The sequence below is a fragment of the Boleophthalmus pectinirostris genome, unplaced genomic scaffold (genome assembly GCF_026225935.1).
Source record: "Boleophthalmus pectinirostris isolate CB_2022bp ecotype Guang Dong unplaced genomic scaffold, ASM2622593v1 HiC_scaffold_12, whole genome shotgun sequence".
Lineage (NCBI taxonomy): Eukaryota > Metazoa > Chordata > Actinopteri > Gobiiformes > Gobiidae > Boleophthalmus > Boleophthalmus pectinirostris.
The window spans coordinates 16,314,186-16,327,056 of NW_026571018.1; the positions used below are offsets into that span (position 1 = coordinate 16,314,186).

The 12,871-nt window shown below is 39.0% G+C and overlaps 1 protein-coding gene across 1 annotated transcript in view; it reads right to left on the reverse strand.

The window, feature by feature from the left end:
• The window catches only part of LOC110169021 (protein turtle homolog B-like), a 91,396-nt gene that overhangs the window by 55,855 nt on the left and 22,670 nt on the right, over positions 1–12,871 (reverse strand). Inside the window, exon 2 of the mRNA XM_055148213.1 lies at positions 4,438–4,629. Coding sequence (XP_055004188.1) covers positions 4,438–4,629 — 192 coding nt within the window. The remainder of the gene's footprint in view (positions 1–4,437; positions 4,630–12,871) is intronic.

The following is a 12,871-nucleotide window of genomic DNA, read 5'->3' on the forward strand; positions in this document are numbered from 1 at the left end:
ATTTTTTTAATATATATTTTTGTGCTATAAATAACACCTGTAGTTGAATAAATGCAAGACAGATTAGTTTAATGCTACACAGTGGCATTAACATCTCCATGGAGACAAACAGTGTGAAAAACAGACTCAACTAGAGGCTCAAATGGCCTGTATCATGGTTGAACAGGAGGACCATAGACTGTTGGTCAATACAGTAAATTAAATGGTGCCTTTATCAAAGTCTTGTTTTTTTGTTATCCTGTTAATTTATTTATGTCATGTCTATCTCACAATAAAATTGGTGTAATTGAGGTTATGATGGTTATGATGAAACCTGTAGTAAAACTTGTAATAAAATGTATTAGTTATGGTTATTTGGTAATATCAGTTCAGCCAATATCCTGGTTGGACATACAGCACAAAGTCTCATAAGTCTCATAAAGTTTGAACTTTTATTGATACAATGCTGTATTTGAGGAATAAGTAAGAGCTACATAACACATTTTATCATACGCTATTTTAGGTTTTTATCATGTACTGTTTTAGTTTTTAGGCAAATAAAGTCTGTGTTCAGTAGGGCTGGGCATCATTAAAAAGTTGAGATACGATATATTTCAAATCGATTCGATTTGGTTCAGTAAAAAATAATGGCAAAATCATGGCTGTGACATTAAAAGTCTTTGTTAAATCACTTCTTGTGCAAAGTTAAAAAGAAACACTCCCATTTTAATCAGCAGAACAGTGAAAATGTCAAATGTGTTGCATAAACGAGTTTCCTTCCTCTAAAAAAGCAACAAGACTGTAGTGCTGTAACAAAATAATTTAGTAAAATATACCAAAAAATACTCTTGGTGATATATGGATACAGCAGCCCTCAATATCAATACAGTATCATCAAATTAAACGATACAATATATCGAGATTTTGATATTTTTGCACACCCCTAGTGTTTGGTCTCTGCACTGGTATTGTTCATATTGGATTTTGAAAAATACTTAAAGCTATAGAATGAAAATTGGTATTGGAACTGAAACTTTAGCAAACTCATAGTATTTTTAAAGGTTAGGTCAAGTCAGTCCAGGTCAGACAATAACTAAAGAATCAGTCATAGTTTTATCAGAGAAAGTGTAATGACTGAGACACAGGTACAGGTGATCTGCCAATCTTGTTCTCAACAGTTAAACTAATCTGTGCTCCAGTCCTCCATCAAGCCTCATTACAACTTCAAACCCAGCCCCACTTTGTCACAGTACAGATACTATCTATGAGCGCACTCCATTACTACCATATAATTGTCCAAAAGCTTAGCAGACTGAACATTTATCCTGCAAAATTTGCCAAAACATCATCATTCATTCATGTTTGTTATCTACAGGAAATGTCAAAATTGTTCTGTAATAGTTCTTCATCACAGTTCAAAGATCCTCTCAGAAGTAGGCGGACACATGAGTTCAATCAGATACTACATTCTATACTCTCTTTATTCTTTTTTTCCAAGTTTTCTCATTAATGCTACTGGCCTCTTCCTGCCGTAGTATAGCTCGATATTCATCTATAGCTCATTAGACCCAGTATAAAGTACGTCTTTCTTCTTCTTCTCCCTTAGACAATGACATATTTCAGTACAAAGATGGTCTCGGAAATGGCTCATTGAATTATTGAAGTTCCACATCGCCCAAATCTGGTACAATGTAGTTCTATATGTTTCCCAGTAGCCCAGCAGAAAGATTTGACCTCATGATAAAGAAGCTTGTGAAACGTATGCAGCATGGAAATGTGCAGTATGAACTATATTTGTGTGACTAGAGCTATAAAATATTAAATAAAATACTGGAAAAATGTTTAATTAAAATGTGTACTGAGTAACTGTTCTGGTAGAGGGTCTGCCACCTGCTTGTCTCAATGGAAATGTTATTGCATCGATTAGAATGTCCTGTAGTATGGCATTGAACTAATAATATCCAGAGACAATTGGCACTGTCAGGCCAAATCAGTTACAGGTTACAGGTAAGTTCAGGGGAATGGCGACCCCGCTAACAGTAAGAAAGCATTTTTTCTATGTATTTTAAGAGTAGTAAAAACACCCTTTGGAAATAAATGTTAGAAAGAAAAATTTAATGCATCACTGTGGAACATGCTCAACAAAGCAATAACACCTCCATGAAGACAAGGCAGCAGCGTACCCTCCAATAGCTAAAAGTTACACAGTGCACCTTTAAACTACCCTTTATACTAACCTCAGCATGTGGCAAGACTAGGCCTGTCACAATAATTGCAATATACTTATCGTTCAGTGCATGTTAGATGGAATAATTTTTGGGGGTCAATATTAATAACGAGTACTTTTTCTTTGTACTAGGGCAGACATGTCAGACTCAGGCCCAAAGGCCAAATTTGGATCACGATATAATTATATTTGGCCCACGAGATCATATCAAATATGTACTAGAGCTGACCTGCAGGCTACAGATAGGCTATAGCGACATTATTTATTTTAAAATTGTTATTATTTTATATTGTGCTTGTTCTGCATTAAATGTTTAAGCAAAACTTTGATGAAACATTTATTTTAATAAGAAAAGGTTTAAAATTACATATCTCGAAAGAAGAGAAAACATGCAGATGTTGTTGAAATTTTTCAATAAATATTTAGTTTGGCCCAAGACTTTAGTTGACAGTTTTCAATTTTGGCCCTCTGTGAATTTGAGTTTGACACTAGGGGGAAAAGTTTTATCTTTCTGTACTTCAATGAGTTTTGAGGTGAGTTGAATTATTAACTTCTATGACTCATTATATTTACAAACTAAGTATTGTATTAGGGCTATTTTTTAAATTGTGGTTCATGCTTTTTTAACAATATTGTACATTATGAATATTTTTTGGAGGATAATTCTGCTTTATAGTTTAGTTTCACTATTATCATCTATTGTCTTTTTTTCAGCAAAATATCACACTTCAAAGTTTGTTATCATGACAGACCTATACCTCCTTGCTGAGAAGCCATCATGCCACCAAGTAATGATTTTACATTTTACACTTTACAGCATAACCTACCATGTGGCATTAAATCAATACATGCGCGTGGGGCCTGTGCACGGACGATCACGTCTGAATCAGGCAAACCCAAGTTCATTATGTGTCCATCTTTTACATTTCAAATCCACCTTCAGGGAGCAGTTACATCTGGCTCCTCTCTTTGCTGTGGTCCTTCTGGTGTAACTCAAACCACAGCTTCCCAAACAGAGCAGAATTTCCTGTCAGGCATTTTGTGATCTAATCAATGAAGACAGAAAGTGTAACCATGCACACAGATTACACAAAGCTCCAGTATTTTGCCACAGTCTCCTGCTCTGTCAGACTATTTTATCTCCTAGAGGCTAAAGAAGAGTGGAGACTTGGAGCAGCTTGTTTCTGTATCTGATTCAGACTCCAGCTGGCTCCATAATACTAAGGGCTACATCACCAGCTTTAAAAAGTTGAAATCCTCTAGTATTTTTACTTAATATTATGTTTACTTGCCCAAAATCTTGAAACTAATAGACCATTTGAGATGATGGATTTTATGCCAACACTCATTCAGAACAAAACAAAGCATTATGTATTGATTTTGTGCCATGTGGTCGGTTATGCTGTGAAGTGTACAATATAAAATTATTACTTTTCTGAAATTCTGAAGGGAATCACAGTCAAATGCACACATACACAGATAATAGGTGGTTGAAACTGGGCTGTTTGCATTGAGCTGAGGTTAATTGTTTTACTTTTGCACCCAGACTCAAATTCAAGTTTTAAAAATTCTGCAAAAAAGCCCTTCAATGCCAATGAATTTAGATTTATGTTCACACAGAAATGAAAAATAGCATTACACACGTGGTAAACTGTTTTCCCATTCAGCTGCATGTCAGTCTCTTTGTACTGATATTGTCCACTGGGCAATAATGTCACATAATATGGGTAAACCTGTCCTCATTGTTAACACTGGGGATTTCCACCATATTTAATTTGGTGAGACAGAGTGACAGAACAGACACAAGCTCAAAGCTCTGAGCCAAGCACTGTCCAGACAGAAGGATGATTAAAAACATGCAATGGTTCTGATGCTGGTGTTGAAAAGCTGCTGATGGGAAAATCCCTTTCACCTTCTCGGCCAATTTCACCTTGAGACAGAATATGAATAATATGAAGTGAAAAGAGCTCCAGCCTCCACAGCAAATGTCGTCTCATTAGAACTGTCAACATGACTTAGTAAACAGATTTGTTAGGCTTAGCATTAGGGAGCATGCTGCTCATCAAAACCACTGTGAGAGGTTGACACTTTGTCAAAGAATATAAGAAAAGTCGAAGAGGTATTTATACCAAGGCAGGTGCAAAGCGAGAAGTTAATTTGCGGCCGTGTTGTGCATGATTCACTATTACAGTCTTATTTATTTTACAAACAAAATGTTTTCCTGTAAGTACCTGCATACTCCGGGTCCACGTGAGGAGGGTAGAAGCGGAAGTTGATGAAGAAGGGGATGGGCATCCCATACTTGAACCACTCCACCACGTAGGGCTGGCCGTTGAGGGGGTGGGGAACGTCGCATCCCAGGATGACGCTCTCTCCGGCACGCGCCGTCACAAACTGGGGCTCCTCTCGCACTCCGTGGGCACCTGCAGAGGGACAGAGCTGAGTGTCCAGGGCACACCAAGGTCATCTATATCTATAGACTACTACTGTGGGAGCAGATCACGCTGCTGCTGCTGCCATAATAAGAATGCCTTTGAAAACATTGCTGAAGTACAACAAATTTACAAAACTCTACATTTTGTATATCTTCAGAAGTATTTTATGACTAGAGACCGAGATTTGGACTTTTTAGCATATTGTCCTTAAATCTCCAGCATAAGCTAATATTTTGTTTTGGTTGATTTGCTGTCTAAAACACATACACAATAACACTACAAAGAGACAAACATGACTACACAGCTATCTTAAAGGTTTGTGGTTTAAAAAAAAAAAAAAAGTAGTAAAGTTAAATTACATAATTTGGGGAAAATATTCAAAATCAGACCTACATATTGGGCCAAAAATATTGGCAGAGCTTATTGGTCAACAGTTTCCCTGGATTCTAAACAATCTGTATCGGCAAAATCCCATATTGATGAATCTTTATTTATATTCTAATAAATAAAATAAAATAATTATTCTACAATAACACTGTCAGATCACTGCCGCCAAAGCAGGCAGGTTGTGTCTGCTAAGCTCAGTCCAATAGGTTCACAAGAATGACATTTGAGATGGGTGCGATTAGAAAAGCTATAAGCTAAAAGGACTACAGAATGAACACCATAGTGAATGTTTGTGTGCGATAAGATGAACACGTGCTTAACTACAACTTCCATCACTCAGGCTGGCAAAGATCGCTTGTGGCAAATTCAATACAGCGCCAAGGCCAATGGACTGGTGAGAGAAAGATTAACGGCACTTGCGAGTAACGCAAACGTGATTCATCTTGACAGAATCTTTTTCATCTCACTTGTCTGCACCATATGTTGCCAGATAAAAACCCAAAGGAGGTCAGCATAACAGCAATGACCAGCATAACAACTTATATTACACAAAATGGACTTATGAACTTCAAGCCAAGTTATAATGTAGTTACCTCAGCAAAACCATACCTGGAGCAGAGTTTTGTTTCATTTAACGCTGCATTATCGGGCAGTCTACATCTCCAGAGTTCAAAATGATCTGTTGGCCCTAGTTATGTCATGTAGTGGTAGTTTTTAAATTAACAGCCACCCTTTATTTTTTTTGTTTTTTGGCAATTCCACAGCTGAAATCATCCAAATGATTCTAGTGAAGGTATAGGACGTTTAAAAACACAGTTGGGCATTTCCTGTATTACCACATGACATAACAAGGAGTTTAAGAGAAATAAAACACACCTCTGGGTATGTTTTTGACAAGGAAACAACATTATAACACAGATTTAAAAAGCGTACTATGGGCCCTTTAAACGCTCTTCTCAAATAACCCACTCAATCCTTCATTGACACACCATTCCTGCAGAAGCCACGGACGCTCCTTATTGATTTCAGGCTAATTACTATGTAGCGGAAACCTGGTGTGGTAGCATTTTAGCAGTCGATAGCAGCTAATCAGATGTACTCACTGCTCCTCCCTCTGCGGTTTGTCAGTGCGCGGGTATCCTGCTCTGACACAATGGCCCACCGACTGTATTCGTCTCATTAAGAGAACTGTATAGGGCCATGCATCACGATGAGAAGCCTGAGTAACAACACGCAGGGATAATTACCACCGTTAGTGAGATTTTTACACTCTGGACTCAATGGGAATATGCAATGTTTTAGTAGCACTGTAGCTATGTAGATTTGCCCTGGATTTGTTGAATTTTAGCTTGATGAGGCTGTACAATTAAAGGTTCCATATTATGCAAAAGTGACTCTTTAGAGTTTGAAGCCATATTATAATGTTGTTACCTCATAAAAACATATCTATGGTTGTGTTTGTTTCATTCACAATTGTTTTTAAACTCCATAGACTTTCACTAGAATCATTTGGATCATTTCAGCCCTGGATTTGCCCATTTCTGTTGAACAAAAACTACAGCTTCATGATATCACAAGGTGGGACAGAGCTTTTTGAGCTTTGGAGATATAGGCAGACTACTAATGCAGGATTACTCAGTGAAACAAAACAAATCTGGCTATGTTTTAGAGGAAATGACAGCCTTATGACAAATCTTAAAGCTCACAAAAGTTAATTTTGTGTAATATAGGACCCTTAAGTGTTTCTACTGTCAAGCTGAATCACAGCAAAATAAAGCAACCAAAGAAGCAAAACAATGTCTCAGTCCCATCTCCCATCACTCTAGTCCCAACACTATAATTATCAGCAGCTCTTCCATTACAATATCATTTTCAGCTTTCAAATTCACAATGAGCCAAAGCTTTTGCAAAGGCAGAAACCTCAGTAACCTTGGAATGAGGTCAAACTAACTCGATCGAAATTTTGAACTGAACAGAAGACGCTTATCTGGTAATGAGGTCTAATTGTAATTGCCAGACTGACGGAATTAAAATACTCACATTAGCAATCAACAAACATTCCTCGCCTTTTATTTATTTATTTTCTCAAACCTGACACTAACTATTTGAGAACAGTGGATTTAAAGGTGCATTATGGAAACTTTTCTGGTGCAGGTTCACCTCTTTGTCTTAATCTAGAACAAAAATCTCCAACCTGCAGCTGGTGAAGCTAACTGAAAGCACTACTCTGTTAGAAGCTCATACAATTTACACTGAGCTTTATGGTAATAGTAAATGGTATTTTTCTACATACATTTTTAATATATATATATTTTTTTACATTTTTACATAATGCATTTTCACCTTCAAGGCACTCAAGGCACTTTACAACAAGGAACCATTCACACATTCACACACCACTGTACACAGACACTGGGTGACTTGCCCAAGGATACAACACCAGCTTTCATCTGTGGGAGCTGGAATCAGATCAGCCAACCTGTGCATCAATGGATTTGACCGCTCAATGATGTTTATGTTGAGAGCAGGATTCAAACTGCCAACCTTTGGATTAGTGGATAAACACTCTAACAACTGAGCTATTGCAGTTTTAAAGGTTGTATAGAGGATTTTCCAAGGAACGAGAAATCCAGCGACTGTTTGTCCTTTTTCAAATGTTGCGCATGCGTGAAACCACCCCCCCTCCCCTACAGCTCCCTACGTAGAAACGGCTCCTCCCGCCTCCTCCCGCCTCCTCCTTACGCCAGAAACAGGTTTGTTTACAGCCGGTGCGCTGCACATGACTTGTAAACAACTAACTACAGTGTTGGTTAGGCAAGACGGAGAAGTGAGGAGCGGGGGGAGCGGGTGCGCGGACGAGAAGTGAGGAGTAGGAAGAAGAGCGGAGCGGGGAGCAGGAAGAGGAGAGAGGAGAGGGGAGCGGTGCGCGGAGATTCCGTGCCCGGAGAAGTGAGGAGCAGGGGGAAGAGCGGAACGGGCAGCGGGGACAGGAGCAGGAAAGGGTGCAGAGAAGGGTGCGCGGAGATTCAGTGCGAATGAACTAGCTACAACACGCAGCAGCAAGCGGACTCTTTCTTTGCCTTGAAAATTACGTTTTCAGACATAGGATATCGCTTTCGTGTCCTGAAAAACGTTTGACTAGCTCTTGGAAATAAAGTACGTTTTCATAATAAGCAGAAGTTACCTGTCCAGGAGTAATTTGGCGACCAATGCGTCAGTCTTTAGACCCTGCGTCTGCTTCAGTTGCGCCATCGCTGGAATGAACCTTCAAGAATCACCTTAGTTTGGCTTCGCTGCTTTTCCCCTTGTCTTCTTCTTTCAGCGACCTCAAAAACGGACTTTCTTTTGCGGCTAACTGCTCCTGGATTCTTGTCTGCCATTGCAACAAACTTTGTGCTAACTGCGAGGAAGATATAGGTAAAAAAAAGCCGCTAAGAACTGTTGCGTTGGTGGAGTAAACAGCGTCTGTGCGTCTGTGGACTGCGTGACAGAAGTACGTAAACCACGTAACGGCAGCGCGCAGGCAAGTCAGTTACGCTAGAAACGTAGGGAGATTGATTGACAGCCTGTCAGCTAACAGATAACGAGGCAGTGTTGTTATCTATTAGCAAATGTTTAGCCCCACCACGTCCAGAGTTGATGAATTTTTATTCTCTTTTTTTTGGTCATCATAATTACAAGGCTACTGCACCTCTATAATGCTATCATTGACAACTTGAAACAAAAACAATCCTCCATACAACCTTTAATACAATCTGACCAGAAAGATCTGACTTGGATGGAATGATAACAGCTGAGATGGCAAAGGAGAAATTCAATTTGTCAACTGGACAAAGTTTATTTCGTCGAATACGTTTTGCAGCTCATCCAAGCTGCTTCTTCAGTTCTGGTCAGAATGCTGGTAGATACTTCCTTATATCTGCCTGCAGGGAGGAGCTAATTACAAAGAAACTACTCTGAAACGAACACTTGTTTACAGTTTCTGTTAGTTAATCAGTTCATTTCAATAGGCCTAACTAACAGAAACTGTACAAAGAAACTACTCTGAAACTAACACTCCTTCTTGTTTAATTAGCTTCAGCATTTTCACCAGAACTGAAGACGCAGCTTGAATTTGAATTTCTCCTTTGCCAGGGATTCTACCTGGACGAGTGAGGGATTTTTCACAACAGTTGAGCTGGTTTGCCCTGTTTAACAAGTCCCTCTCAAATAAGAGCTACCTACCATTAGCAGGCAGCTTGTTAGCAGATAACAGCTTTTCAGTTTGTCACTCTCACCTTTTTGTTGAAAATCAAACACCTAAACAGGACCAAGATCACAGGCTCCTGAAAATGTGTTGCTCAAATCCATTTTGTGTTCTTGTCTGGATTTTCAGACTATCTTAAAAAATGTTTTGCCTGTATTTGCCAATATGTGCATTGTGTCATAACTGATGAACATTTCGCCAGTAGAGGTGCATATAGAACACCCCCAGTGTGATGTCATTGAAAGTATCAATTACCACTGTACAGGAGTCATTTTGATGCCTGAATTTGTGCACTGATAAATGGATAATGGTTTATGTTTTATACAGTTCTAACTGTACCTCATCACCTGGCTCTTATACTCATAGCTTCTTGTGAGCGCTAAAATTACTAACTCTTTTTCGCATTTTGGTTTTGTAAAGGAGGAAAAATGTTGGAGACCTCTGATCTAGATGTTCATAATGTGTTCATGTTTTGTCTGAAATTGTATAGCATTACACATTATGGCATTACACAGATGTTTTACCTTTCTAGAATATCTTAAAAAACTTGCATTGTTGTTGTGAGCTGGGTCACCTTTCCGCAGACCTGACCTGTAACTTAGACTAGCAGCATCGCCTGCTTGTGTCCATAGAGACAGAGAAGTTTAATGCTATACTGAAAATTCTAAGCAGAACATTTGCGTTGAGGAAAGCACCAAAAATGTGACATAGTGCTGCTTTAAAATGTAGATTGAGACTATATCAGTAACAGGCTCTCATCATGTGCACAACCAGATAATAACTGAGCAAGTGTGTAAGCTCCCAGCGGTGATCACCCCCCCTCCTTCACCCCATCCCCCACTCACACACTCACACACACACGCACACACATACATACACACACATGCAATCCACGCAACGCAGTACCTCGCTACGTGTTGATTGGCTGCCAGTGACATCATGCATGAAAACAGGCCCCTTGGAAGGTATGACTTCACTGTTTATACAGATGAGATGGAGCAGAGAGAGGGACAGAGAAAGAGAGATAGAAAGAAGACAGAGGTGATGTGCTCATAATATATCGCATCAAATTGAAATTCCAATTTAAGCTGCTGCAGTTTAGATAACACAATGTCCTCTGCAATAAACTAAATATTCTGTTTATAGAAAAAAATCTTGCACCTGTATTTTACACCTTTACAAATTTTGACTCTTATAAATACTCAGTTTCTTGTGACTGCTAAAGTTAGAATCTCTCTAGCATTTTCATTTAGTAAAGCAAGAAAAAATGTTGGAGACCCTTGATCTAGACATTCATGTTTTGTCTGAAATTTTCCACATTATGGCATTACACTTTCATTTATTCAAATACAGATGTTTTACCCATCTAAAATATCTTGAAATTGTTGCATCTTGCATTGCTGTTGTGAGCTGGGTCGCCTTTCTGCAGACCTGACCTGTAACTTCTCTTCTCTCAAACATTAGTTCTCCTGTTGTTTACAATGTGCACTGAATCTTGTAAAACATACATCACTAATTTCATCGCAGAAAAAAACGCAATACGGTTTCTTTTTTTTCCAAAACTGTGCAGCTGTAGTGTTCAGCCTCTGCCCCAAAAGACTTTAAGCTCATTTACAATAAAAGACTCAGGGGAGGCCACCAGTGCATGTAGCAGCACAGAGGAGCACACAGCATAGACATACACTATTAAGACCATAGGTGGAAGAGGGAGGGGAAGAGAAGGGGGAGTGTGACAGCCACAAGAGTATTGTAACCAGTCTATGTGTTCCTCCAAGACAAGACAGTTTGTTTACATGCAGGTCATATTTGTAGAGCTGTAGTCGACTAAAAAGGGGGCGTGCATGACAAAAGCTCTCAAAACTATTTTGTATCTCTATGTATCTGACCCAACCTGCACTCACAAGACAAGGTACTGTATCTATGTATTTGTAGATTTAAACTTGCCTCTGCCTTTTTACATATAAATACCAAAAAATATTAAATCTTCAGTTAACTCATTCACTCACTATAACTTCTGCGGCTGTCCTTAAATAAAACAACTAACTCCTAATGCAAATTTTGGTTGAATAAGATTGAACATTTAGTCAAAACTACCTTAGCAGGAGGAGAGAGTTTTGCATGTTTCAGGGCCTGTTTACACAAGAATGCTTGCGGGTAAAAAGAAGAAAATATGTGAAGACGCGACGCCACTTTTGCATCTTCTGTTCAGACCATCATCATACTGTGTAACGTAGCTTTAGATTGATGGAGGAAACTGAGGAAGAAATCCACCACGAGTAGAAACAAGCAAACTCTGCACAAAAAGGCCTAGAAACTTCTCACTGTGAAGGGTGCTAACCACTCAGTCACCGTGGAACTAACAGATCACATTTTCGATTTTAGCACGATTCATGTAGATATTTATGACTTATGAAGTGGTAAATGAAGTCACTTGTTTATTCTGCAAGTGCAAACTTCACTGTGATTGGTTAAGTCCAACTATCACTCACTCAGAGCCTTAGTGAGGCTGACCAATAGGAGGAGAACAGGAAGTAACAATAGCCGATACACGGCACGTCACCTCCAACACCAGTGACCGCTCTGGAGATGGCTTGAAGCTAACAGCCAAAACATGTCAACAAATGAAATACAAATCCAACTGTATTGTCTTTAAAAAGAACCCAAGAAGTTAAGGGTGGGAGAAAATGTTGGAGCATTAAACAGAAAAGCACTGACAATTACAAAAATCACATGGATGAGATCACGATTTGATTTTTATCACCATGTTGCTCAATCCTGTGGCTAACAGTGTAACCAAACACTCAGGTCTATTAGCAGTTATCCCACCATAATGCTGAATAATGGTAAATAGGCTGGATCACAGGTGGGCACATAATCCTGAAGACCATCGCTGTCCAGTGTAATGAAGCCATTTAAAAGAGCGCTCCCCTGAGTCTGCTGGAGGAAAATGTGGTAGTTTGTGAATAACAGTTCTGTGTATTTAAGAGCCTTCAGAGACAAACCCAGAGAGAAACCTGCAGATTTCCCCAGAGGTCCAGGTCTGCCATTGTGTTTTTATTTGAGTGCTGTTTGAATGAAGTCATGAATGAGATTGAAGCATCGATGAGTTTGTGAATGAAGCGGTGCACTCACAAGTGTCTCCAGTCTGCACAGGAAGAGCCATAAATCATTGATCAAATCAGAGCACAGGAGGTTAGAGAGTTCTGCTCAAATAACACCCAAGTGAAAACTAATTACGCACACTATCTACAACTTCCTCTGCTGGTAGGGCAGGTGGAACAGGAGGAGTCTGCTATTTTAACAATGGAAATTATAAGGTCCAACTGCTAACCAAAATAACTGATATTAGTTCTGTTTATTAATTTTTTTTTTTTATAATGTATTTTAATTAGGGCCTTGCCGATATATTGGTTGGTCAATATAGGCACTTGGAGACAAATTAACTATCGGCCTAAATCTTGCAGATATGGGCCTATAGTCCATGTTATACCTCATAATAAAGCTTAGACACTCTATACGATGGCAATTTAATCCAATTTACAGACAGATAAATGTCCTAATATGTGTGGTGCCGCATCGATATTTATCTGCAGAGTA